Source organism: Scatophagus argus, chromosome 23 (genome assembly GCF_020382885.2).
Source record: "Scatophagus argus isolate fScaArg1 chromosome 23, fScaArg1.pri, whole genome shotgun sequence".
In the NCBI taxonomy this organism is placed as follows: Eukaryota; Metazoa; Chordata; class Actinopteri; family Scatophagidae; genus Scatophagus; species Scatophagus argus.
In genome coordinates, this window is record NC_058515.1 from 15171548 (window position 1) to 15198151 (window position 26604).

The 26604-nt window shown below is 45.6% G+C and overlaps 4 protein-coding genes across 20 annotated transcripts in view; 2 read left to right on the forward strand and 2 right to left on the reverse strand.

Annotated features, from left to right (window-relative positions):
• On the reverse strand, window positions 1-25531 carry LOC124054318 (ceramide-1-phosphate transfer protein-like). Of its 3 annotated transcripts, none has more exons than XM_046380185.1 (7): window positions 25403-25531; window positions 24958-25022; window positions 24430-24611; window positions 23980-24151; window positions 23696-23892; window positions 23271-23523; window positions 1-684 (listed from the first exon to the last, which is right to left on the reverse strand). In XM_046380185.1, the coding sequence occupies exons 1-6, from the start codon at window positions 25491-25493 to the stop codon at window positions 23295-23297; spliced, it is 936 nt and encodes a 311-aa protein (XP_046236141.1). In that variant the 5' UTR covers window positions 25494-25531; the 3' UTR covers window positions 1-684; window positions 23271-23294. The 3 variants fall into 3 exon arrangements, with proteins under 3 accessions (XP_046236141.1, XP_046236142.1, XP_046236143.1); XM_046380186.1 differs by lacking the exon at window positions 1-684 and adding an exon at window positions 17719-17832; XM_046380187.1 differs by lacking the exon at window positions 1-684 and adding an exon at window positions 18511-18672.
• On the forward strand, window positions 4474-17144 carry LOC124054270. 5 transcript variants are annotated; one of them, XM_046380046.1, is made up of 22 exons: window positions 4480-5073; window positions 5579-5662; window positions 5772-5855; window positions 6486-6594; window positions 6730-6863; window positions 7121-7356; window positions 7719-7849; window positions 7945-8075; window positions 8174-8400; window positions 8589-8686; window positions 8821-8936; window positions 9026-9261; window positions 9418-9515; window positions 9632-9747; window positions 9837-10072; window positions 10231-10328; window positions 11932-12140; window positions 12443-13476; window positions 13867-13936; window positions 14045-14225; window positions 14655-14817; window positions 15426-15616. In XM_046380046.1, exons 1-22 carry the CDS (start codon window positions 4854-4856, stop codon window positions 15462-15464), a joined length of 4050 nt encoding a protein of 1349 aa, XP_046236002.1. In that variant the 5' UTR covers window positions 4480-4853; the 3' UTR covers window positions 15465-15616. The 5 variants fall into 5 exon arrangements, with proteins under 5 accessions (XP_046236003.1, XP_046236004.1, XP_046236002.1 ...); XM_046380045.1 differs by lacking the exon at window positions 15426-15616 and having other exon boundaries at window positions 14655-15182; XM_046380047.1 differs by lacking the exons at window positions 8821-8936; window positions 9026-9261; window positions 9418-9515; window positions 15426-15616 and having other exon boundaries at window positions 4474-5073; window positions 14655-15182.
• LOC124054277 (zinc finger protein 665-like) lies at window positions 17289-23132 on the forward strand. Of its 4 annotated transcripts, none has more exons than XM_046380062.1 (10): window positions 17289-17845; window positions 18079-18171; window positions 18352-18505; window positions 18834-18964; window positions 19133-19374; window positions 19609-19718; window positions 19800-19927; window positions 20140-20384; window positions 20463-20563; window positions 20999-23132. In XM_046380062.1, exons 1-10 carry the CDS (start codon window positions 17446-17448, stop codon window positions 22233-22235), a joined length of 2841 nt encoding a protein of 946 aa, XP_046236018.1. In that variant the 5' UTR covers window positions 17289-17445; the 3' UTR covers window positions 22236-23132. The 4 variants fall into 4 exon arrangements, with proteins under 4 accessions (XP_046236018.1, XP_046236020.1, XP_046236019.1 ...); XM_046380064.1 differs by having other exon boundaries at window positions 21002-23132; XM_046380063.1 differs by having other exon boundaries at window positions 20466-20563.
• LOC124054282 (F-box only protein 41-like) overlaps window positions 25403-26604 on the reverse strand; it is a 17524-nt gene continuing 16322 nt past the window's right edge. For 6 of the 8 annotated variants that reach the window (XM_046380083.1, XM_046380080.1, XM_046380085.1 and 3 more), the window contains one exon: window positions 25827-26555. In XM_046380083.1, coding sequence (XP_046236039.1) covers window positions 26493-26555 — 63 coding nt within the window. In that variant the 3' untranslated portion in view covers window positions 25827-26492. The other 2 variants (XM_046380082.1, XM_046380081.1) reach the window with 2 other exon arrangements.

Sequence of the window (26604 nt, forward strand, 5' to 3'; positions counted from 1 at the left end):
AGGACAGCATCTTTGAAGGTCAGGTGTATCATCAACTCGTACTGCTCCCATCTCCTCCCATTGTTCATTCAGTCGTCAATTCAGACGTCAGTTCAAAGTCGTGAGTGTGACCCATCAGTCAACACCAACATCCAGGTTTCTGGGGACTTCCTTGTTTTGTAAATTATGCCATATTGTCAAAAGTATTTGCTTATCTGCCTTTACACGCACATGAACTAAAGTGACACTCACTGAACTCCTGAGAGTGGCCCATTCTTTCACAAATGTTTGTAGAAGCAGTCTGCATGTCAAGGTGCTTAATTTTATACACCTGTGGCCATGGAAGTGACTGGAACACCTGAATTCAATTATTTGAATGGGTGAGTGAATACTTTTGGCAATATGGCGTATCTATATGTATATCGTACCTTCCCCATATCAAGTCCCATGTTTGACAGAAGTCGTACAAATGCCAGTGTAACCTCAGCAGTCTGAGCTACAACAATATGAAGCTCTTTTCACCTAAACATGAAAATTCAGTCATTCTCCACTCACCCTCACGCTGATGGACACCTTCCACTGTCTGTCGCAATCTGTCCAACAGCACGGGGAAAGCCTCAGGCGTCCCCCCATCAGGTCCCTCATGTCTCTGTGCTGCTCTGGACTGGTCTTGGTGTTCTGGCTCTGCTGCTGATGGTGGGATTGCTGTGATACAGGAAACACCAAAGGATCATCACAGGTGCAGAGTATAAAATGTAAAAAACACACTGATTTTTGGCAGTACGAGAGCTGAAGTGTGCTCTTTTCATTTGAGAGTTAGACTATTGTCTATTATAGACTCCCATCCACCCACAGACAGAAAAAGGTACCAGGGCCCCTCAGTTTTAAACAGACTTGCAATGTGACAAATGCTGTTGTAATATTGATGTATGGCTGATTATACCAGTTTCTTCTGGTCTCGGTCTGGAAAGCAGCTGATCACACCTCTTCACAGAGGAGGAGATAAAATCTGTCTTACTTAAATAATAGCCAACTGAAATGTTATTTCACCAAATATTGAGTCGTGACCAATCTGGATGTAATCAGATGCACTGTGCAGCTCTTTTTATTCATCTGTCAATAGCTTTTGATAGCAACAGATCAGTCATCACAGACACTAATGCATTATTATAAATTGCAAAAGTATATGTGAAATGTGAGGTTTCTTCAAATATCATCAGTTCAGCAGATCTGTGAATATCTGACGGATCAGCAGTGAAAGCTGTTGTCTCGTGTTCTTTTCCTCTGTTTGACTAATAATGTTTTCAGACTTTATTTATGCAGTTTGGGTGAAACAAGTCTGCTCAGCTCATTTATATACAGCAGCAAACTGATATGATGCTGTTTACAAAATTATTAATGTAAAACGGAGGCGAATGGAGGTAGAACCATTTATGTCCTTATATGATTTTAGCAATTTAAAACAAATGTTTTAAGAAATCAGAATCCGATGTAACAGGATGTGAGTATTTGTGACTTCCTGGAAGTCCCAGGAGCCCACTGCCATGTGTGTGTTTCACTGTGTGTAATTTGCCGGGTGTTGCATGTGTGTGTTCAACTAAGGATGGGTCAAATGCAGAGGACAAATTCAGTGTGTGTGTGTAAAAATATGTCTACAGCCACACTGAGGAAGAGCAGGGTGAAGAGGAGGAGGAGGAGGATTCTGCTGAGGACTCAGTTCAGAGGAGCATCAGTCCACATCAGGAGGAACTAAGGGAGCCAGATCATCAAATACAAAATACAAGGTTCAGACATGATGTGATTTTTTTTTCTTTTTTGTTTTTTTTTAGCAGAGTTCGGTGTGTGAAGATGAAACGTGGGAAGAGGGATCCTCTAAAGATCAGAGTCTGTCTGCTGAAGGACTCAGACACCAGTGTGCTCCAAAAAGGCGGTAAGACTCTCACAGTGAAGTGAAATGTCCATATTAAGTAATAAGCAAGACATGGAAAATATTAAGTGCAGTCATAAATCCTCCTTCATGAGACTTCATCCTTTTAGTGTTCAAGTCCCTGATGCAGGACCTGAGGTGTCCTCGAGGCCTGCAGGAGGTCAACTTCCTGGACCTGCTGAGGTCCACCTTCCCTCAGCTGACTAAAGAGTTTGACGTCCTCACAGTTGATGAAACCAGGAAACTATCACGACTGAAACTATGGACACTAACACCAGAGGAGATCCAAAGGGCCATCAAATCCACGGGGAAAGGAAGATCAGACCTGTATGTCCGAGTAAAGGTACATCATAGACAGATATGTGACTGAAGGTGGCTACAGGCCACTTTAATCAGGTCCTTCAGACAGCAGTTTATGACCCTTGAGACATCATGGTTTTCATTCTATTTTTCTTCTTTATTTCTTCCAGGAAGCAACAAAATCCATGACCTGCACAGACCAACTTCCTCCTCCTCAGAGAACAGACGAAGCCACCAGTGATACAACAAATCATGGAAATGGGCCACAAGCGAGGCGAGCCAAGAAAACACTGGGAGGGTGGTATAGTTAGGGGTTGGGCAGCTGGATGTTAATGACACACATTTACATATTAAACATTTATAAGCAGGCAGCAATTGTTTAAATCATTCAACTGCCTATTTTCTACCTTCAGTTCCCACGTTAGTTCTGCAAAAGAAGTGGAGAGCAACAAAGCAGATGCAGAGGAAGTACATGGAATATCGGATGACTTTAGCCTCCTTTCATCTGCCTGCTCTGCAGCTGAGAGCCAAGGGGACAACGATGATGATGATGAGGTGGAGGAAGATGACAGAGATGACGACTAGGAGCTACTCAAGGATGAATCTAACTCATCTAGGAAGTGGCGAGTTGAACGTTCAGAGAGAAGAAAACAGACACAGCCGTCTCCAAAGGTGACGAGCGGCGACAGCGACGCTCTGTCCTGTAAAGTCTGCCGTGCTCTGCGTGGGTCAATGAACACGTTGATTAAACACCCCTGGAGTCACGCGGGCGATCAAGAAAGGCTTTGCGGAGTGTGTGGAGAACATTCAGTCTGCAGAGGAGCTGAGGAGTCACCTTCAAAGTCACCAGAAAACACACAGCTGTCACATCTGTTGAAAGTCCTTCCTCAGTGCTGTTAGTCTGCCCACACACACTCGTCTACACACAGGAGAGAGACCATACAAATGTGGTCTCTGCCATAAAGCAAACTCACAAAAGTCCAGTTTGACGAGTCACCCGTGGGAGCATGTGGAGGATAAACCACACAAATGTGATGTCTGTAATCAACCTTTTGTTTTCCAGCAGCAGCTGAAGATTCACAGCAGGAGCCACACAGGTGAGAAGCCTTGCTGCTGTGATGTGTGCGGTAAATCTGTCAGCAACTTTCGATCTTTATCCCGGCACAAGCTGTGTCACTCTGCGGAAAAACGTTACGGCTGTCAGGTTTGTGGAAAGCTGTTTTTAACCGCTGAAGACGTCAAAGAACATGAGAAGATTCACGCGGACAGACAAAAGGCGTACCTATGTCATATTTGCTGCAAAACGTTCCACAAACAAACTGAGTTAAATGTTCATCTGAAAACACACTGTGAGTACAAGGTCTTGTGCATGAAATGTGGTAAGGGACTGTCATCTCGAGGAGCTCTGAGGAGACACATGATGATCCACACTGGGGAGAGACTGTACGAATGCTCAGAGTGTGGACGGACATTTAACAGCAGAAGCATTCTGAAATGCCGTCTTAAAACCCATTCAGGGATCAAGCCGTTCGTCTGCAGGGTTTGTGGGAAAGCGTCCACTCGTAAAGAACATCTGGCAGTCCATATGAGGACCCACAACGGGGAGAAACCGTACCAGTGCGCTCTGTGTGACAAAACCTTTTCCCAGAGCCACTGTCTGAAAACACACATGAAGAGCCACCAGGCGGGAGAACTGTCGGTAGAGGATGGACAGAAGTCCTGAGGGACTGAAGTGTCTGTGCCTTTTCCATTGTATGAAGAAAATATTTTAAACAGTGTATTTCTATTAAAGCACCCATTTGAACAACATGTAATATAACTTTTTGTCAAAGGTGAGAGTTATCTTTTCAGTATTCATGCCTTCCAAGTTTTAGAAGCTAACATTTTGAACTCACTTCTTCATGTGTTGTGCAGAGAAGAACCAGAACACGAGTCAGATGCGGCATTTCCTCAAATACTGACCAGGGCCTTAATTACTGCACTGCAGTAGGCATCTGGGGCCGCATTTGACCAATAATTTAGTATAACCACACATACAAGTAGTTATTTCTGAGACCTCATTTGGATGTGGAAAGGATTTGATTTCTGGACTTGTCTTCAGTGACACTTGCTGGACCTTTACGTGAACTTCCTGAGCAATGAGACAGGAATGATCGGTTAAAGATGTGAGGATTGAATTTCCAGACTGTTTCTTTATAATATCGGCCTCAGTTCATACTTTTTAGGGACTCGTGTGCCTCTGTTAATATGCGGATGCATGCAACAGTACTTACTTTAGAAGAGCAGCTGCTAGAAGGAAGAAAGTGTAGGCTAAGCTAGGGCTTTTATTGTGCAAAGCTGAAGGAGTCCGTACAGCACATGTAAGCGGAATAAATGTTTGCTGTCTGGTTTAGCATCGTGTCATGCCTTTGTCGTTCGTTCCGTGGCCGCAACTGGTTATCCGGTATTTGTAGAGTAATTTCAATTGCCCTGTACCTATAGCGCCATCTTTCTTCGATTTAAAGACTGGCTTTCCTGTTAGACTCATTTTTCTAGCCGGACGGTATTGGTGACCGCACCGCGTGGAGGAGCAACATCCGCTCTGAGCGTTCCCGCGTATTTCTGCCGGTAGCCAGCGATGCTGCTGAACTGAACCCCGAGTAACAACATGGAGGCTGCGGACGGCTTCAGTAACGTGTCTAAAACGGAACTACTGAGAGGAGTCGTCGTTGAGAAACTGACTGCAGCCGCGCAGGAGATCTTGGCGGTGGTAGAAAGAACCGTAGCCTGTTATGAGGAAGAGGCTTCGGGATTGAGGCAGGAGATCGACCGGCAGAGGAGGCAACTGGAGAACCTCCTGCAACCTCGGATCAAACTCGAGACAATAGGTCAGTGCTGGGCTGAATTTATTTTAGTGGATATACCAGAACAATACAAGGGAAATGAGCTTTATGACGAACCCGGTTGGCAAAAATGTTAATTTAATGTTGCTTTGCTTGCGGTACAACCCACCGACACGCAAGGACCCAGCTTTACAACTGTGTTATTATCCATCAGTTCGGCCTACATTCAGTCCCACTGCCTGCTCTCAAACGTGGAGAAACAACATTTTTATGGCCGAGTTTGGACTGGACAAATTCATAGGTCCAAAGTGACAATTCTGTGGTACTTGTACTTTTCTTGAGTATCTTTAACCTAGTTCGAATGAACCGTTTTAAAGAGTTACATATTATACTTTTTATTCCTCCATGTTTGATTGATCACTTGAGTTACTTTGGATCTACAGATTAACAATACATAATATAATCAGCAAAGTAAATCACCAAGTGTTACTGATGTGATGATCTGCTTTTCATTTGTTTAATAACACAACCTGCTGTGTGTCTGATCCAGATGACCAGTTTCCTGTGTGTGAGCTGGCAGTTGAAGGAGCAGCTTCACTCCCTCAAGAGGAGCAGCAACACAAATATGAGTCAAGTATGTCTTTAAATCCACCTTGAACACAACCAGTAAAGTTCATTCTAATCAGGAGTTCAGAGGATGAATCCTGATGACTTTTATCCTCCTTGTTGTGTATGTGATCCAGATGACCAGTTTCCTGTCTGTGAGCCGGCGGCTGGGGGAGGAGCTGAACTCGTTGAAGAGGAGGAGCAGCACAAATATGAGATGAGTATGTCCTTATGAACACTTTAATCCTGGCTAGTTAGGCTGATTCTAATCTTAAACTTACTGAAGAGCTTGAATTTCCCTCGGGATCGATAAAGTATCTATCTATCTGAGGCCCTCCTCACTGATTGGGTAGTTGGTTTCCCGTGATTTCCCAGCTACCAATCAGGAACGTGTGGTATTAACCGTGTAATTAGTTCTTATTTTATTGGTCTGTAACAGAATCACCCATTAACAGACCTGAAGAGCAGTGAGTGATTTTAAAGGGACAGTTCACCCCAAAATCAGAATGACACATTTCTTCTCTTACCTGTAGTCCTGTTTTACCCCTCTGGACAGCTTTGGTGTGCGCTGCAGAGCCATGGAGGTATCGCCTGTAGAGATGTCTGTCTGTCCGTAGGGACTACTTTCTCTCTGTTTCACGACACTGAAGGAAAAGTGCATCTACCCATGGATGAGAGGCTTGCTAACTGAGCTAGTTAAGTTAGCTAACATCACAGGATGCTCTTCATGTTTACATACCCAGCCTCTCGTCCATGAGCAGACTTTAGTCGTGGGCATGGAAATCCATGAAGAAGAAGAAAATAATGTTTAGATTACTGCTGTTGACTGACTTTACCTCATGTGTGTCCAGGAGTGGAGGACAGCAGGAGTCTGGGCCTCATGTGCTACACTGAGGCACAGATGGAGGAGGAGGAGGATCAGGAGCCGCTCACAGAACCAGATTATCAAGTGTTCTCAAGGTTAGAATTTGCATTCCTGCAGAGTGCATCGCTCCTCAGACTGCTTTCAAAGAAAGGATACAGACAGGATTATTTTAACCACCACCCAGCCAGATCAGTCAGTCACAGTGACACCTTCATGTCTCCATGTTTCAGGTTATTGACTCCCACAGTTGAGTCTGACAGGAGGAGCAGTGCTGGCAAACCTCGGGTCCATGCATTACAGGACCACATAGACCTCAGGATCCGCGTCCTGGAGGATTCTCTGATCAAAGTGGTCTCAGCTGACAGTAAGTTTGAAGCACTTCAGATAAGATTGGCTTTTAGGAGGATCCTGGCTGGTTTTTTTTTTTTGCGTATAAACATCTTGAAGGTGTCACTCATAGCTTTAGACTGAGGACAGAGTGAGCAGGTCATGTGTTTTCCACCTTGTGGACCTTCAAAACGGCACTGAAGAGAGCAGTACTGGAAGTTAATGTTCCACCAGGCTAACAGGATGTCTTCAAACACATCTATGACCTAACGTGAAAGAACGTCTCCATTTCAGTGTTCAAGAAGTACGCAATGCAGGAGGTGAAGTGTCCTCGAGGCCTCCAGGAGGCGGACTTCCTGGACCTGCTGAGGTCCACCTTCCCTCAGCTGGCTGATCGGAGACCTTTTGACTTCTTCACTGCTGACAAAACCAAGAGACTACAGCCCGTGAGAGTAAAGCCACTGACTCCAGAGGAGATCGACAGACACATCAGCTCCACGGGGCATTCAGCCCTCTACATCCGACTGAAGGTACTTTGTCTGATACTTGAAAACCTAAACAAGTTTGTCCTCCACAGTGCGTCTCAACTTACCAACTTCAGGGAATATTTCACATTTTCTGTATTGAGGAATTAGTTTTAGTAGGAATTTATTTCAAAGCACAAGTTCTCACTGATAAACCAGCAGATCTCCACAGCCCAGTTTGTTTTAGCCACAAATGGAACCAAATTTCTAGCTGCGGATCAAGGCCTCTTCAGGCTTCCCAAACTGTCTTGTTCTTAGATCCTGTAAGTTTGCATTAGATAAAATATGTCTGTTATTTTCCTTTGTGGAGCTGCTCTTTATGTATTTAACCACCTTGTAATTAGATTTTCTGTGCCATTTTCTGAAAGGACCTGTCGTCTGAGACCGACGCTGCTGTGCGTCGGACACAAGAGGCACTAAAGTCCACTGAACTGCTTCCTCGATCACAGACAAACGTTGCTGCTCCTGCTTCTCCTCCACCTGCTCCCGATCAAACCAGGTAGTGCGCAGCAAAACGCCGGAGCCCAAAACCAACTACAGCTTAAATCACTGCTTTGTGTCTTCAGCAGCCTGCTTCCAACCTCCATCTTTCAGGTTATCATCGCCCAGAGTTAAGTCTGACAGGAGGAAGCCCGGCAGACCTCGGACCAGTGAACGACAGAACCACGTAGATCTCAGGATCCGCATCCTGGAGGACTCGCAGCTCGGTGTGCTCTCACCCAATGGTAAATTTAATAAGTCAGTGAGTCATACTATGCCAAGAATTTAACCAGTATAACTTCCTGTGTTGTCAGCCTCATGCTGGATGCTGCCTGTGTTTCAGTGTTTCAGATGTGCCCAGTGCTGGAGCTGCAGTGTCCTCGAGGCCTTCAGGAGGCGGACTTCCTGCACCTGCTGAGGTCCACCTTCCCTCAGCTGGCTGCTCGGAGACCTTTTGACTTCTTCACCATTGACAGAACGAAGACACTGCAGCCGCTCAGAGTAGAGACACGGACACCAGAGGAGATCCACAGGGCAGCTGGGCATTCAGCCCTGTACATCCGACTGAAGGTACCCCGTCTCGTTCAAGAGGCCGGAAATCTTTGTCCGACATTGTGACATTTTAACCTCAGGAACAGGATTTGCAACACTCTGAACTTCTGTCTTACACGACCAAAAAAACTGGAGTATTTAGTTCGGAAAGGTCAAAATAACACAAATATTTCCCTCAGAAAGCATCACCATTTTGTTTGTTTTAGCCACCTGAGGAGATCCAGACCAGAGACAAAGGACCTCTGCAGAAAAAAGATGCTGCTACATGTTCTCCGTCCATAGATCAAACCAAGCTGTACAAAAGGTAAAAACCCAAAAGAGCTGCTTCTCAGTGTCAATCATTTCATACTTACAAGCCAGTGAGATTAAGTGTAAGTGTTTTCCTTTTCTGATGTTAAATGATTCCTAATCTTCATTCTTGATGTTATTGCCGCCCAGAGTCAAGTCTGACAGGAATAGCTTCAGCAGAACTCAGACCGGTGAGCCACAGAACCTCGTAGATCTCAGAATCTTCATCCTGGAGGACTCACAGATTGACGTGCTGTCGTGCAGTGGTAAATTTTAACTCTGTATTCCCATGTGTCAGATGTACGTGTGGGTATTAATGAAGATTTAGTGGGATAATTTCCATATTGTGTTTCAGTGTATAAGAAGTACGCAGTGCAGGCGCTTCAGTGTCCTGGTGGCCTGCGGGAGGCAGACTTCCTGGACCTGCTGAGGTCCACCTTCCCTCAGCTGGCTGCCGGGAGACCTTTTGATTTCTTCACTACTGACAAAACCAAGAAACTACAGCCTCTGAGAGTAAAGCCACTGACTCCAGAGGAGATCAACAGACACATCAGGTCCACGGGGCATTCAGCCCTCTACATCCGACTGAAGGTACTTTGTCTGATCTTTGTGCTTTCTTACCAAATGTCTGACATTATTCTCTGCATGAACAGGAGCTCCTCACATGCTATCAGGTCCTTCTGTGTATTTAAAGAGGATGTCGCTACTTTTTGCTGGAAATGTGATTTGGGAACCAAACTTTTCCAGGCACAGGAGGAAGTCCAGATCAGTGAGGAAGAGCTTCATCGTGCTGATGCTGATAAATATTCTTCATCCACTTCTGATCAAACCAGACTGAACACGAGGTAAAAACCCAAAAATGCTGCTTCTCAGTATCAGTCATTTCATAGCTACTAGCCAGTGAGATCAAATGTTTTCTTTTCCTGTTGTTAAATGGCTCCTTGATGTTATTGCCGCCCAGAGTCAAGTCTGACAGGATTAGCTTCAGCAGACCTCAGACCGGTGAGCCACAGAACCTCGTAGATCTCAGAATCTTCATCCTGGAGGACTCACAGATTGACGTGCTGTCGTGCAGTGGTAAATTTTAACTCTGTATTCCCATGTGTCAGATGTATGTGTGGGTATTAATGAAGATTTAGTGGGATAATTTCCATATTGTGTTTCAGTGTATAAGAAGTACGCAGTGCAGGCGCTTCAGTGTCCTGGTGGCCTGCGGGAGGCAGACTTCCTGGACCTGCTGAGGTCCACCTTCCCTCAGCTGGCTGCCGGGAGACCTTTTGATTTCTTCACTACTGACAAAACCAAGAAACTACAGCCTCTGAGAGTAAAGCCACTGACTCCAGAGGAGATCAACAGACACATCAGGTCCACGGGGCATTCAGCCCTCTACATCCGACTGAAGGTACTTTGTCTGATCTTTGTGCTTTCTTACCAAACGTCTGACATTATTCATAGCGCATGAACAGGAGCCCCTCACATGCTATCAGGTCCTTCTGTGTATTTAAAGAAGATGTCGCTACTTTTTGCTGGAAATGTGATTTGGGAACCAAACTTTTCCAGGCACAGGAGGAAGTCCAGATCAGTGAGGAAGAGCTTCATCGTGCTGATGCTGATAAATATTCTTCATTCACTTCTGATCAAACCAGGCTGAACACGAGGTAAATCTCGACTTTCTGATGGCATCAGACTATTTGTGTTTGTATCTGACTTTCTGCCTGTTTTCCTAATAAAACTAGTTTAAATAAAATATGTCGCCAACAACAAAAATCACAACGCAAACCTAAAAACCAAAGCTTGGAAATCTGTGTGCTGTAATCGTACTCTCTGCCACAGAAAGGCTAAACTTCTGGAGAGAGCAGCGGTGAGCTGCAGGTTAAATACTCATGGCAACACACCACTCTGTAAAGTAGAGGTTTTATTATATTATGTATCTGCATTCGCCTGGCAAATTCTTTATTCAAACTGACGTTTTTTATTTGTTTTTTTTTTTTAATCTTTGTTTGGGTGATGATGTCCTAAAATTTTACAACCAATGGAAATTAGAATAGAAACAGTCAATGACTGTGTACATACTATGAGCAATTACTGTTAATTTACAGACATTTTTAACACTCATAAAACTCATAAAACATAAAACTGTACTTATCAAATACAGTTTTGAGCATTGTGGACTGTTGGTCTGAAACTAACGTTACTTTTAAACTGATGTTTTAAATGATGCGACTGTTTCTTTTTATATGAAGTAAATGAAGTGCTTTGTGGAGAATACTGGCGTTTAATGAATGAATAATTAATTCCCAAAGACTTAATTAATTAATGATTCTGAAATTAATCTTTTGTTCGTTGGTTAATTTTCCATGGGGATAAAACAAGAAGTCCAATAATTTGCTATTAAGAACTCATCAAGAGACATTTGGAAAGCAATTTTTCCAGAAGGAAGACACATTTTGGAGGACATGTGCAACACATCAACAAGACATCCTGCTTCATGGCCATCGATCACATTAGACGGTAACTGAACACAATCTTACTTTCCTCGCCACTATCTAATTCATGAAACCAGAGGGAGGCTGAGCGGACTGAGTAGCTAGTGAGGGTCTGTGGTTTTAAAATGTAACTCATCAGAGAGGCTAAGATTAAATCGCTCAAATGGTTTGACTGGTGGGAGGTTTTTGTCTTGGGGTTAATTTAATTGTCATTGACAGACTCTGGTGGTTAACCCAGTGGAACAAACGGCACGCAGAACCAGAACATTTTCACATCTGACTCATGAGTTAAGAGTTTTAACTCAATAGTTGAAAATAAACGAACCATTGATGCAGGCAGTACCGAAAAGCAGTAATTATACCGGCTTCTGGATGACATATTGCAGCCTAATTAAAATCAATGCATAATATTTCTCATATTACAGTCGAGTATTGTCACTAATTGCGTCATGATCTCGATTTCTGTAAAGCACGTGAGAATTCAGAAAAACACAGATGGTTAAAAAGCAATTAAATTAGCAGGTAAAGGGCCCATCTGCGAGTGGAGGGAGTTCATCGTGTTCGCATAGACTGTGACAAGCTTTACGCTTTTATCCACACTCACGAGGTGTGGAAAATCTGGTTGATTTGATTGTGAGTCCGGTTTGCAAATTGATCCTCCCTGTGATGGGGTGATCGGTGACCAGATGTTCACACAGAAAATGCTGATGAATCCCAGTTGTAGTCCTACAGCAGCCAATGATAATTCTTCACCATATTTTCCTGTTTGTTCCAGGAAGATGGCTGAGTTGAGTGAAGAAATCAAGGAGGTGATCTGCAACACTTTGCCACGCATCTCTGAGGAGACCCAGTGGCAAATAATAACCAAACTTCAGAGCTCTGGACTGGAGTCAAGAGAAGATTTGAAACACGTACAGCAGGAGGACCTTGCTGGTCTGTTACCTGCCGTTCAGCTTCGAAAACTCCTGAATGCTTTTAGATCAGGTAATGTGTGGTGAATTCATCTTAATTTATCCGGTAACAGTATAATACTGACACTGTCCTCAAATAAGGTAAGTATTGAGCACTTTTGTCATTTACACGAACATTCTGATACCTGGAGCCAAATGTGGTGGCATCATACGGTTCAGACTCCTGTATCCACCAAATCAATACATACTTTTGTTGGCGCAAAAGACGTTCAGCTTTACAGACAAACCAAAATATCACTTCAGTAAGTCGATTAAGCATCTCATTACCTTGTGTTCGAAATCCACATTCGATCTCGTGTCTTTGTTTTTCCCCAGAGGTAGAGACACTTGAGTTGGATCAAGTGATTCCAACTTCTTCACCACAGAGTGGTGCTTCATTTGAATCTCCATCGCTATCATCAGGTCCTGCACCTCATCCATCACAGCTGTCAAACACTGCATTATCGCCAGGCCGGGCGGGACTCGGTTATCCCAGCAGCAGTCTGTATGCTGTGCCATCTCAAATCCTGAACTCGTGGTCAGAAACATTCCAGGTCCCTTGGCCACAGATGCCACAGGAAATACTCTCCGCAGTTGCGGACGGCAGGAGACCGAAACCTGTGGAGCGACGCCAGATGGTACGAGTACTCGTAGACGAAATGAGGAAGTTTGAGACTAACCCCAGTCGCTCAGAGTGCCTCACTGTGGTTCGAAATATCATCAGGCAGTATCCAAAGAGTTTTGCTGATATAACACCAAACGGGTCACTTTTGGGTCGAGGTTATATGTCACTTTTAATTCAAGTGAAAAACCGCGTTGACAATGTGAACCGTGGATCAAGAGGCCGCCGAGCCTTTAGATCCGGTTCTACCTTCAAGAGGGGGCAAAGTGACACTTACGGATGCACAAGACTCCAGCCAGAGCTCCCTCCAGAAGAAACTGATGAGACTATGGAGCAGAGCCGCCAGACACTGGAGGAGATCTACAAACAGGAGGGTGCAGGTGGAGCTGTAAGAGCAGATGTCAAAGACCTGATGAAGCTCACATTCTGTCTACAACGTCACCACATAAACGTACTTCCACCACCCAGCGTTGCAGACCTGAAGAGCAAGTGGCCTTTTCTGTTCACTCAGAGGTACATTTTTGCTCATTTTGAGTCGCTCACAGACATCAGTGTGCTTCGTAGCTTTGAAGTCGCCATGGAGGAATGTGGGAGAGCCATCACAGAGTACTTCAGGTGGAAACCTTCAAACAAAGATGTCATGGATGTCCTCTCAAATCGCAAAGATAAGGAGATGGCGCTCCATATTGTTCAGCTGCTTATGGCACACTTTGGAGAGAACCTGTCAGGACTGGTCCTTATAATAGATGTGAGTTTATATTCTCTTTCTTGCCCTGTGTCTTAAGTTCTGAATACTGTAGAGGTGAAGTCCCTCCGTTTCTGGTGTTCATCCACTGAGGGAACGTATTTTAGAAAGAACATGTAGGGTAGTTAATGGCATGAGACAAATCATTCTTTGATACTGTTTTGAATTGTGCCATGAAGTACAAACAGTGTGTGACTGCAACTTTCTTGTGATGAAAAATTATGTTTGAAATTGGCAAACATCAGATGTGTAATTGTAATGTGTAACTCCCTTTATTCCTGGCAGGTTGACTTCTTTAACCTCCCTGTGCTTTCTGATTATTGACCTTTTATTTTTCTCCTTTCAAAACCATATTATGGCTTTCACTTGCATGCCTCTGACTACTCCATGCAGGAATCTGCCACCGCAGCTGATGTTGAGACAACCTTCACTCTACCTGCAAGCCCTCGCCTCATCCTGCTTGGTATGCTCGCCATTGACAGACGTGTCAATATCAGACTGGCTGTTGATCTTTGACTTTAAAGATTTTCCGTGACGACGATGTGCATTCACATGTTGTGGTTTCTTTTAGTGACAGGAAGAACGGGCCAAGTCTCCATTGGACGCTGGATGATCACCCTCGAGGGACGTGTCATATCTGAGGGCATCACACCAACCTTTTTGACGGGACTCGCTGCCGTATTTGCAATCTACTATATATTCAATCTTCATTATCAAGACGAGGCAGCCCGTACTCTGGAATTCATTCAGAGGTCAGACTGCTTTCATTTCGAAATTGTTTTTTTTGGATGGTTTGGATTTTTAATGTGTGAGTTGCTTGCTGGTACTAACATGGAAATTTAGTCAAACAGACAGGGGTTGGGTAACAAAAACCCACCGTTTGATTTCTCTGGATCATGAAAACATGCCGTGGAGCCGATCCCGATATCACACCACCACCCGCAATATGTGAACTGACTCCGGTGTGTCGGAATAAACGGACAATTTTTTAACAAATAAAATAGTTTCAAAGTAAGGGAGGTTTGATATGAAGAATCAGACAGTGGAATTACACAAGAAAACCTCATGATATCAGTGCCGGTTCATCTTCTGTCAGAAAACCTAAACTGCACACCTCATAACAGGGAGTGTTTTTAATTTATTTCCATTCGGTCTCTAATCTTAAACTGTTCTGATTTTAGGCGCTTCATTGATATAAATCCAGAGAGAAGAACAAAGGCCATCCGAGGAAAGCTTGTCTCCAAGAAGGCGGGTGTGATTGTCCAGAAGAAGTCCACCGCAGTCAATGCACGCGTCTCAACGCTACTGAAGAACCTCACTGACTTTGAATGGGACTGCGTGCAGGTCAGCGAGCTCTCGTCCATGTGTCGTCCTGACAGACTGATGCTGAGCCACAAGGGAGTCTGTGGGGAATAATGTGTTTTGGATCACTGCGATCCGCACGTCACCACCTCTGGGAGGTCAAACACTCACTTCCTCTGGATTAGCATCCTCAGTGTTCAGCCCGGTTGCCTGATTCGAGGTCAACTTGTGTAAGATAAAGGACTGCAAACCAAAATTTGGAAGGTGTTACAACATACGTTTCAGGTGTTATTATGTAAGGCAGTCTTTGTCTCGTTTCTATGGTCATCTTACAGTTTTTATTTTTGTCTTTTACGTTAGCAGTGTTCATATTCACTCTGCCCTTTTAAATAAAGGCTTGTTTGTCTTAAGTCCTCTCTAAGTTGTTTTTTGTTCAAATTTTAATGTTAATTGTATTGAAGATTCACATTGTACACATTTTAAATTGCCAAAGTGAATTATTGCATGAACAGTAAGGTGTCATCCACATACCGGCGTTTCACTGCAGGTTCAGTGCCACAGACATGATAAAATGTCATGTGCCATTAAACTAACATTTGGAAAATTCTTTTTGTGTTCATGTGATCACTTTGACTCTCTGCTTCCCACAGCAACCCAGTCCAGTCCAGCAGCTCGACATCACAACATGAAGACGTGAAAACAGAGGAAGCTGACAATGAGGATGGTGGAACATCGGAGTCGGCTGGCCTGTGGTCTCTGCTGGTCCTCTCCGACAGTGAAGGAGACCGAGACGACGTGAGCGCCGACGACTGGGAACCCAACAAAAGTGAGAAACGCTTGAGGAAGAGTGAGCCTAAGAGGACAAAGAGGAAGCGACAAACGGGGGTCGAACATTCAGCTGTCCGAACGATGACAATGATGTCACAGAAGGTGGCGAGTGGCGACGGCGACGCTCTGTCCTGTAAAGTCTGCCGTGCTCTGCGTGGGTCAATGAACATGTTGATTAAACACGCCTGCAGTCATGTGGCCGATCCAGAAAGGCTTTGTGGAGTGTGTGGAGAACATTCAGAGTCTGCAGAGGAGCTGAGGAGTCACCTTCAAAGTCACCAGAAAACACACAGCTGTCACATCTGCGGAAAGTCTTTCCTTTCCACCAATGGCCTCAGCGGACACGTCGCCAGGCACAGAGGACATAAACCGCACATGTGCAAGATCTGCCACAAATCTTTCACTCAGAAGTGGGTGCTGAAGAACCACATGTGGACCCACGCGGCAGACAAGCCTCACAAATGTGATCTGTGCCCGAAATCGTTTGTGTCGAAGGTTGATCTCACACGTCACAGGTTGACCCACATGCGTGAGAGCCTGCACCGCTGCGACGCGTGTGGCAAATCCTTCAGCAGCTTCGACAGGTTATCCAAACACACGTCGAAGCACTCGGGTCACACGGTCAGGGAAACAAAGTCTGCATGCGGAATCTGCAGCAAAGCGTTTAAGACAAGACGGCAGCTGCAGGTCCACATGAGGGTCCACGTGACGAGTAAACCCTACAAGTGCTCTGTCTGTGAAAAGGCCTTCAGCTACAACCAGTGTGTGAAGAGACACATGAAGACCCAACATGGTGGACCAGACCTCTGCAAGACTGAAGCTTCGGTTCAGATTCCGTCCAGCAGAATCAACGGCACCAAAAGTGTTTTTAAACGTGTGCGATGATTTCTGATGATTCTGTTGAATCCGGCCCCTGATCGTTATCGAAATGTCTGTTCACGTCAACAGATCATTTTACATGACATGAAAGCTTTTTAAAAGAAGATTTTAGTTTTTTCTCTTTTAAACAACGTTTTATTAGACTTTGTATTGAAGTTCTTTGTGTAAGTTGTCGTTTTGTTTTGTAATGCAGGACTTACATGAAAGTTGATTACTGAAAGCATTTTTTTTACATTTTGTCTTGCCTTTTGTTTACCTGTAAACGTCTCCAGCTGCTTGCTTGTGTTGTCTTGAGTCAGTTTGATTTGCTAGATTTCATTGATTGGACGCAGAATTTATAATTCAATGTTTAAGTGAAAGCAAACGGCTACAAATTCACCTAAACATAAGATAGCTGCTACATGAGTATATGCTGCTTTAACTGCATTGGTGGAAAGTAACTGACTACATTGATGAAGGTATTTCCATTTTTGCCTACTTTGTATTTACACACTCTTAGTTGTTGTTATTTGAATACTAGAAAATCTGGAAGTCAACACAAAGAGCCGTATGAGGGGATTGAAACATTTACTGGATTTGCACATTCTCCAGGATCTGCAAGGCAATTTGAAGATTGTTCTTGAATAATAATAATTAAAAAAAAAGATCAAATTAAACGAGAACCGGACTGGCTTTTCTTCTTGCAGTTAATATTCTAAGTGAGTTGACCCCAGTGATAGCACCTTGTATTGGCATGCTATTGATATAAGTCACTTCAAAATGACTCCTGCTCCCCAGTAAATAGTCAAGTGATTTTTAGCAGAAGCCAAAACGTTCCTGAAAGTTGTTCAGTGATGTCTTTTTACACAGAAATTCTCTGTAAAATTAAATATGATGTAAAAGGTGCAAAATGACCTGGATGCTTAAATGAAAGCTGTTTTTTTATGTAAATCCTTCATATAGAAATCATATTTTCTGATATTTATGAGGAACAGCGTCGTGAACGTGCGCTGTGTTTTTGTTTCCCGTCGGACACCATTTGCAGCTGCGCTAAAATCCGGAACAGAAACCGTCCATGAGTGGTACCAGTGTGTAATTCTGCATAAACTCAGCCGTGAGAAGAAACTGAATATGTTCTACTGGATGGAGAGGAACAGGGGCGGCTCTGAGACCGTCGAAGGTCTCAATGACATGTCGAAAGCGGAGATCCTGAGGGGAATCGTCACCGAGAAACTGACAACAGCCGCGCAGGAGATCTTGGCGGTGGTCGAGAGAACCGTGGCCGGATACGAGGAGGAGGCGTCGGGCTTCAAACGGGAGATCGACCGGCAGAGGAGGCAGCTGGAGCTTCTGCTGCAGCCTCGCGTCAAACTGGAGAGAAAAGGTCAGTAAGCTGGGAGAACTGAGTTTCCACTCTCTCACACACACCATTAACTGATGGATTGTGGAACTCCATTTAAAAAACGTCTCATTTTAAGCTTCTTTGCTCGCTGACGAACCTGCCGACTTTAGAGGACTCGTTACCTGTCAATCTGTCAAACCTCCGTGCGGATGTTGACGCTCGGCAGCATTTAAGGTGACATGTTTTCATTTCGTTTTTTACTTTTGACTGAAAAGCCCCGATCTCATATCGAGGAGACCAGGATGTGGTTGTTGTAAATCAGGAGGAGGAGGAGGAGGAGGAGGAGGAGCAGCACGCGCAGCAGTCAGGTGAGTCTTCAGGTTTCCTTTACAAATATAATGAAATTAGGCATGTATGAATTTAACTGTAGCATTGCTCTGTAAATTTGGATTTTTAAAAAAGTATTTCCGATACAGTCCTCCTGTTTTGGGTTCACTGTGCAAATAAACATGTGACAGTCTGGGACCTTTGGCTCCCTCTGTGCCCAGGTGTGCAGGACACCGGGAGTCTGGGCCTCCTGTGGTACGACGATGAGGAGAGCGACGGCGCAGATGAAGAGCAGCAGCTGTCAACGCAGCCAGCAATGAGCTCCAAGCAAAGGCGAGAGGATCTGAAGGACCCGGATTACCAAATCAAGTCAAGGTGATGCATCCCGGATTGCAGTTTATTGTGACAGAAGTATGTGAACACTCCTGTGGCCACCGTGTTGCGTGCTGTCGGTCTGTTTTTCATCGTTTGGGCCTTTAAGGTCCTGTGAACTTCTGAATGGGATCAGATCCCTGCAGCAGGTTTGACATCGGCTGGCAAGACTGAAACCAGAAGAGTGGAGGCTGTCAGAGCAGCACGTTAATGAACATTTTGTCTGAATCTCATGTAATTGTAGTGTCCACATACTTTTGGCCATGAACCACATGCGTAGTATCTGCAGTAAACAGAAACCTGTCTTATGTTATTAACTAATGAACAGCAGGTTAATTTCCCCCAGGGTTCGGTCTGACAGGAAGAGGCCGGGCAGACCTCGCATCATTGACACTCAGGGGCATCTAGATCTCAGGATCTGCATCCTGGATGACTCTCAGACTGATGTGCTCTCAAAAAGTGGTAAGTTTAAAAGCCTTCACTTGACTGTGGAACGTCCAGCACATCATGACCAGTTTGTGACCGTCACTGCAGACCCACTTCTGTAGCAATAACTTGCAATAAAACAATAAAGAAAATAAAACCAAATCGATGAATTCAAATGTCAACTAGAATTTTCGCTTGTTTCAGTGTTCCAGAGATGTCCGGTGCAGGAGGTGAAGTGTCCTCGAGGCCTACAGGAGTCGGATTTCCTGCACCTGCTGAGCTCCACCTTTCCTCAGCTGGCTTCTCAGAAACCTTTTGACGTCTTCACGTCGGACAGATCGAAGAGACTGCAGCCCCTGCGGGTAAAGACCCTGACGCCAGAGGAGATCTACAGGAGCATCAAGCTGACCGGAGCAGGAAACTCCGCCCTCTACATCCGACTGAAGGTACGTGACACAGTTTAAAACGTGTCCTTCCTCCTTTCATCAGCATAGTTGAAATGTGGGAGGGCACCCAGTTTATGAGTCGCCTTGTAGGATAATTAGTGAAGGAACGTTTGTGTTTTAATCTGTAATGAAATATTTCTTGCATTTCTTGGATGCGCCAAACGTCTTCTTGTGTTGCCCAACACCTGCATAAAACAAGGCCCATCTGTTGTTATGGCAACAAACTTGTTTCAGACCGGAGAGGATCCTCAGAGTAGCAGTGAAGACCTTCAACCTCCACAGAGACCAGATCCACCTCCATCCAGCTCTGCCACGTCAGCTGACCAAACCCAAACGTGCACCAGGTAAACGAAAGCCCAGCAGACTGATGTCGGTCGGTTCTTTGTGGAGGTCTAAAACACTGTTCTCTTGCGTCTTCTGTCAAGGTTATCTTCCAGAGATCCGTCTGAAAGGAGGAGGCGTGGCAGGCCTCGCCTCGGCGAAGAGCCGACTCACCACGTCTTTAAAGTCTGCTTGTTGGAAGACTTCCAGTCAGACGTGCTCTCGAAAAATGGTGACTATAAGAGATGGAGTTCCCGAAAGGCCTCGTGTTGGCTGCTCCAACCGTCACAGCTCGATCGTCACATTTCAGTGTTCATGTTGCTCTTCCTGACCTGACAGCAGCGGTGGTGCCGTTTACTCCAAACTGCATTCAGGACATGCCGTCCTAACACTCCTAAGACTTCAGTTGATTTCAGGAAGTTTTCTGGTTTCTTTCTGTTTCAGTGTTGATGAAGTCATCGGTAAAAGAGCTGCAGTGTCATCGTGGCCTGCAGGAGGTGGACTTCGTGGAGCTGCTGAGGTCCACCTTCCCTCAGCTGGCGGGGGACAACAATCGTTTCGATCTCTTCAAGTCGGACAGGAGCAGGAGGCTCCAGCGGCTCAGAGTGAAGATGCTGACCCCAGACGAGATCTACAGGACGATGAAGTGCACCGGGGTCGAAAAGACGCTCCTCTACATCCGGCAGAAGGTACGTTGTGGACCGATCTCCGTTTCTCTGCTCTGTTAAATCGAAGCAGAGGTTTAATGTAAAACGTTTCCTTCAAAGCAGACAGAAGGGGAGGAGGAAGAGGAGCTTCACGACGGGGACCCCACCGAACCTCCGTCCACTGTGGGGATGAAAAGTGATGAAGCTGGACTCGGCTCAAGGTGAAGGAAACACGCGATTTCAAACAAATATTTTCACTCTTTTACTCTTTGAACGCAGTTTTGAGGTTCTTTGTGCGAGTTTTTATCCATTTTCTTTGTACTTGTGCTTCACGACGCCGAGAGGCAGACGTACTTTTTACTCGACTACATTTCTTTGACAGCTTTAGTTACTTTGTAGACTCTGATTAATAATCTAAAATAGATGAACGGTGAAGCTGCCCACCATGACCAGCTGGCTGTCACCTTCACACGAGGAACTAAACTGTCTCAGTGCTACAAGAAGTCCAAACTCCACAGCGAACTGATCCTCTGCTTATTCTACTGTAGTCACTTTTAGTGTTGTGTTCAGATTTAGCACACTGATGGGACACTGGACGACTCTTTCAGTCTCTGTATTATCTTCATACACAGTCATTTTACATTTTTGCCCCGCAGCAGCAACAAAGTGGACGTCCCGTCTGGCAGCTCAGCGTCTCATCAACAGGAAGCAGAGGAACCCGACGACGAAGATGCTGCCGAGAGTCGAGTGGCATCCGGCGTCGGCAGAGATGGAGACGACGACTGGAAACCACTTCCTGAGCTGCGGTGGTCGAAGACGAAGGCGAGAGGAGCCAAAGCGTCGAGAACTGAGAGCGGCAGAACGTCCTGCAAAGTCTGTGGAACCTTGTACAGGCTAGCAGGCGGTTTGATCAAACACGCCTGGAGTCACGTGGAGGAACCGCAGAGTATCTGTGGAGTGTGCGGAAAGCGTTTTGAATCTGTGGAAGAGCTGAAGAGACATCTCAAAAACTATCAGAAAGTTCACGTTTGCTCGTATTGCGGGAAGTCTTTCCTCAGCATCACTGGCCTCAACTCCCACACCACTCTGCACACAGGACAGCGACCGTTCAAATGCGACACCTGCAACAAGACCTTCACGTACATGTCCGGCTTGAGCGTTCACCGCTGGACCCACGTGGCGGACAAACCGCACAAGTGTGACGTTTGCCCGAAGGCGTTTGGTCTGAAGGCACAGCTCGTAGCCCACAGGAAGGTGCACATGGGCGGAGATAAGTACCACTGCAACATCTGCGGCAAATCTCTGTACGACCTGCGATCTTTAACGCGCCACAAGCTGACTCACTCGGGCGAGAGACGCTACGGCTGCGAGGTCTGCGGGAAGCGTTTCAAACTTTCCTGCACGTTGAAGTCGCACGAGAAGATCCACATGGTCAGAGACCGGCTGTTCCTCTGCCACATCTGCTGCAAGACCTTCCTGTCAAACAGCGCTCTGACGGCTCACGTGAAAACGCACAGCAACGAGAGGCCGTTCGTCTGCATCATCTGCAGCAAAGGCTTCATATCCAACGGCGAGCTCAAGGCCCACATGCGCGTGCATACCGGCGAGGCGCCGTACGGCTGCTCGGAGTGCGGACGCTTTTTCAAACGCAAGACTCACCTGACTAATCACGTGAGGAGCCACCTGGGCATCAAACTGTTTGTGTGCGGGGTTTGTGGGAAGGCGTGTGCTCGCCAAGAGCACCTGACGGTCCACATGAGGACCCACAACGGAGAGAGACCGTACCAGTGCACGGTCTGCGACAAAGCCTTCACTCAGAGCCACTGTCTGAAAACACACATGAAGAGCCACCGGCGGCAAGATGACGCGTTCCTGAACGCACCGGCGACCTGAGAGACGTGCCGTCAGCCTGGCGTGTCTGAAACGTCATGACGGAGGTCGTGTCGCGTTACGGTGTTCAGTTCAAGGATCGTTAACAAATTTCACAATTGATCATTGGTTGCAGTCGAGCACAATCTCTGATTCCAGCACATGAAATGATGTTTAACAGCTCTGTGACAATGGAATTTAAGACTGTGATGAAACAAGAAGACCAAATGAGAGAGGACAAGTTTAAGCAGATAAATCACGCGTTTCAGCCCGAAATGAACTTTATTTCTACGGTGATGCTAACTCGAGTGACGAGTTGAAGTGGTAGAATCGTGTTGTACGTCAGGATGTACCGACGGCGGGCAGCTCACGTAAAGGTCACTCTGGCAAACGTGATTCTTAAACGTTGTTGTGTACAGTGATATTTCTTACATGTTGAATTCTTGCAGCATTTATTCTCATTCCACTGTTGTTATTAAAACCAGCTGTTTTTTTTAATGCTGCATTCAGGACAAGTGGGAAATGGAAGGTTTCCTGAAACAATGCCGTTTAAATTGACGTAACCAGCCTTTAAACTTCAGACTCCGACATGGAGGAATTCTTAGTATCTGTCAGCTCAGATTTGTCTTAAGCAAAATCTGACGCGTCTGATTGACTGATGCAAGTGGGCGTGGCCTATCGCAAACTGCACATGGAATATCAGAACACTTCCAAATCTCGTGTGGTCCTGAATGCAGCATGTGGTGCCTTAAAGTGCATGTTTTCCTCAACAGGTAGTATTCACCTTTTAACACCAAATACCTACAATGAAGAGCCGACTGCTTCCATGCTTTACTTCACTGTTTCAAAGATTTGAGCCTGCTTGTTTGCGATGCTACATACGTTTACGTGACCAAAATAAACTACATTCTGTGAAAAATCCAACATGTTATTTTCTTAGCAAAGTCTAGAGTCTAGAACAAGCTTCAGTACTCCTTGGACTTTCCTAACAAGTATTTTTGTACAGTACCCACAGAGTTGCTATGAGTCACGTGAACAACAGGAAGTCTTTGTACGTACAGTCAGCGTGTCGAGGCGTGTCGGTCAGGGCAGCTCCAGCATGCCGTGTTCGGCCAGGATTCGCTGGGTTTGTGTGTGCACGAGCTTCAGGGCGTGGATGATGATGTGCAGGACGGGCGTGGCCTCCTGCTGGTTACGCACACACACCAGCTGCAGGAAGTACTGTCTGTCTGGGAGGGCGAGGAAGACAAACTCTGCAGCCTGTCGGAGCACCCAGGGGTGGTGGGGGGCCAACGCCACCTTGTAGGCGTCCCTGAGGGGAGAAAATCAGACTGAACGTTTATGGGTAAATCTGTCATGTTACTGTATGTTGTGATCACGTTCTGGATAATTCAGCTGAGCAGTTAGAACAGACGTTGCTCCCCTGTCCCATTGTGTGACTGCTCCTTGAACACATCGCGGCCCATCAATAATGAGCTAGTTACCTGCTCAGCTCTCCAGGTGTTTTGTATTGTCCGTCTGTGTCCGGCCCCTCAGCCAAACCCTCCAACATCAGCTCCAACCACAGCAAAGATCGATGCAGCCGCAGCAGCGTCCTGCAGCCCGAATCTGTACGACGCGTGAAGTCGACGATGCCCGCCTTTAGCTCCGCCTCCACCATGGATCGAATCGACCGATAGGCCTCACGAGGAAGAAAATCAGCAGCGTATTAGATGACAGATTAGTAATCATCCAGCCTTGATTTCGTGGCCCTTCTTTTCAGGCTTACCCCAGTTTTGAGTCCAAATGATGCTGGACTTTGTAGTCCAGCGAGATCAGGTGGACCGCGTCCCCCATGATCCCCCATACTGTGTTTGAGCGAAAGCTGTCGGATCAGCACAACCTTTTCCTCCACCTTCTGAGAAAAGAAACTGACCATCGACCCAAGAGACTCCATGAAACTGGCAGAGACAGAAGGGACAAACATGTCAGTCTTCCACTTCCACTGCGAACCGAGTGTCAAATAAAAACATTTTAGACTGCTGACGTTAGCAAGAGCGGCTAACGCACTTACTACCCAACAGCGTCCAAGTGTCCAAGGCTGCTGTCACTGTGCTTGTTTGTGGGGGTTCAGGACTGGATCATTCGTTGTCATGGATGCTATCAGAGTTTAAGCTAACTTTAGCTTCATTCTGAACATCTTAAATGTTGAACTCTTTACAGCAGTTTGTGTGCATACCTGAGGAGCTGATCCCAGCTCTGTAGGTACGGCTCCAGCAGGACGTCGTCAGCGTCCGCCAGGCTGGACTGTAAGTACTGCAGAAGACGCCAGGCCTGAAATGATTGGCCAGGACACTCCTGGAGGAGGGGCGGGGCTCCACCAGGCTCCGCCCAGTCAATGGGGGCCAATGGAGGCTCAGGCTGAAAGAATAAATGAAGGAGAGGTTTTCATGCAGACCAACTAAACACTGTTCAGCTCAGCAGACCAACTTCTTTATTCCCTGAAGTGATCGGGACTGATTTCATTGCCCACACTGTGACGTTGTGCATGAACTTTATTTTTCAAGTCCATTTTACGAGCACTCGTACTTCTGTCTCTGAGGGTTTTACACCTCAGGAGTGGAGACACTTTAGTAAAGTTTAGACAGACAGCAAAGACGTTTTACTTGTTCCTTTTCAAAAAGCTGAAAGGTGAAACATGATGAGGCTGTGTTTTATCCCTGTCCCCACAAGGATAGAGATTCAGGCGTGTGAGTGTTACTCCTACCGTTTGGTGGTTAAAAGTCAAACATGGCTGCCCGGCGCTGCCACAGTCTGCGACTCCACCTTGAGCTGCAGAGACAAATACAAAACTTGGCACAATTTTTGTCTAATTCTTTGTTTTCCTTTAAAAACCAAAACCTCCCGGACACCCACAGAACAATACTCATCATGGGTCACTTTGTTTAACATAATTTGACTGCATTTAATTTGTTTGAGGGTATCCACCATTAAAGCACATTTTGTTATTTGTAGATTTAAGTAATTAGTATAAAAGAGGAAGCCCTACATGTAATCACCACTAGGGGGCGATCATGAATAAAACTCTGTGCCAAAAAAAAAAAGTCAGAATAACCAAACAGTAACAGGACTGGCTGAGCCAATGAGGGTGAGAGAGACAGAGCCAACATGGCCGACATTCGGCCACACCGGACAGTGACGGAGGAACTCACGTAACCAGAAGGAGCTGCTGAAGAGGAGCAGAGCCAATATGGCCGACAGCAGCAGGCAGCGACGCAGCAGAGTCCGTCTGAGGAAGACCATGGTGACGACACTAAACACACACACACACACTTTCCCTTCAACTCCTCCAGCCAAACCATACACACATTGCTGTTTACAAGCTGTCCCTCTCTCTTGCTGGGGTTAAAGGTCATTTGATCGCTCACTCCCACAGGTACAGGAAGTACAAACACAACTGAGGACGACCTTTGCACGCGACCTTCGTCCTCACCCGTGTTATCTCTCTGTCTCTCACACACACACCTACCTGGCTGAGTGTCTGGTGAGTTTGTGGAGAACAGCGCCCCCTGCCTGTCGGGTTCAGTAAAAGTGATGGAGCTGGTGGTTCATTAATGACACGGAGGACGTCGAAACTGGCGAGAAAGCGATTTATTGATGGTAAAACGACACACGTAGCACCTTTAAGTTCAATAAAGATGTTGAAAGACACGTGAGGGATTGGCTTTTCCATCGACAGCTCCAACACATCTGATTGATTGGCTGATTGATTGATGTCTTTGGTTATGAGTCAGTGAATCTTGTGCAAATCTACAGTATTAATGTGTGTGTGTTCTTGTGCTTATTTTCAGTGTGACGCTGAAGGAAAACGCTTTCACAGAATCGATCACTTCAGTACAACAATTATGGCTTTTTAAGGTGGAATACGAGGATTTTCTGAACATCCTTATTGCTAATACTGTTGGCTGGACCTTCATGTTAACACCTGAAGGGGATGCAGGTAAAAGCAAAGCTGGACAAAGAGAGACTTACAGATAAATTCAAGGTTTTCTCAAGGTTCAGGTTTGGTCCAAAATACAGAATCTTACAGGAGAATAAAAGATTTGGTGAAGGTTTGAGTTCACGGTTTTCTTTATACAGTGCAAAAAAAGACTTAAATGTGGTAGAAAAAGTGAGAGATTTCAGAGAAATAAAGTTTGAATAAAGGCTGTAGTTAACTGATGAGATCTGTTGGACGTGTTCACCTTGAAGGTTTGTGTGTGTGTGTGTGTGTGTGTGCGTGTGTGCGTGTGTGTGTTGAGGTCAGCAGAACCCTTCCACTTGGACCTGCAAGACATCACACAGTCCAGGACGCTTCTGAAGAACCTGAGAAAACACACACACACACACACACACACACACACACCTTTAATGA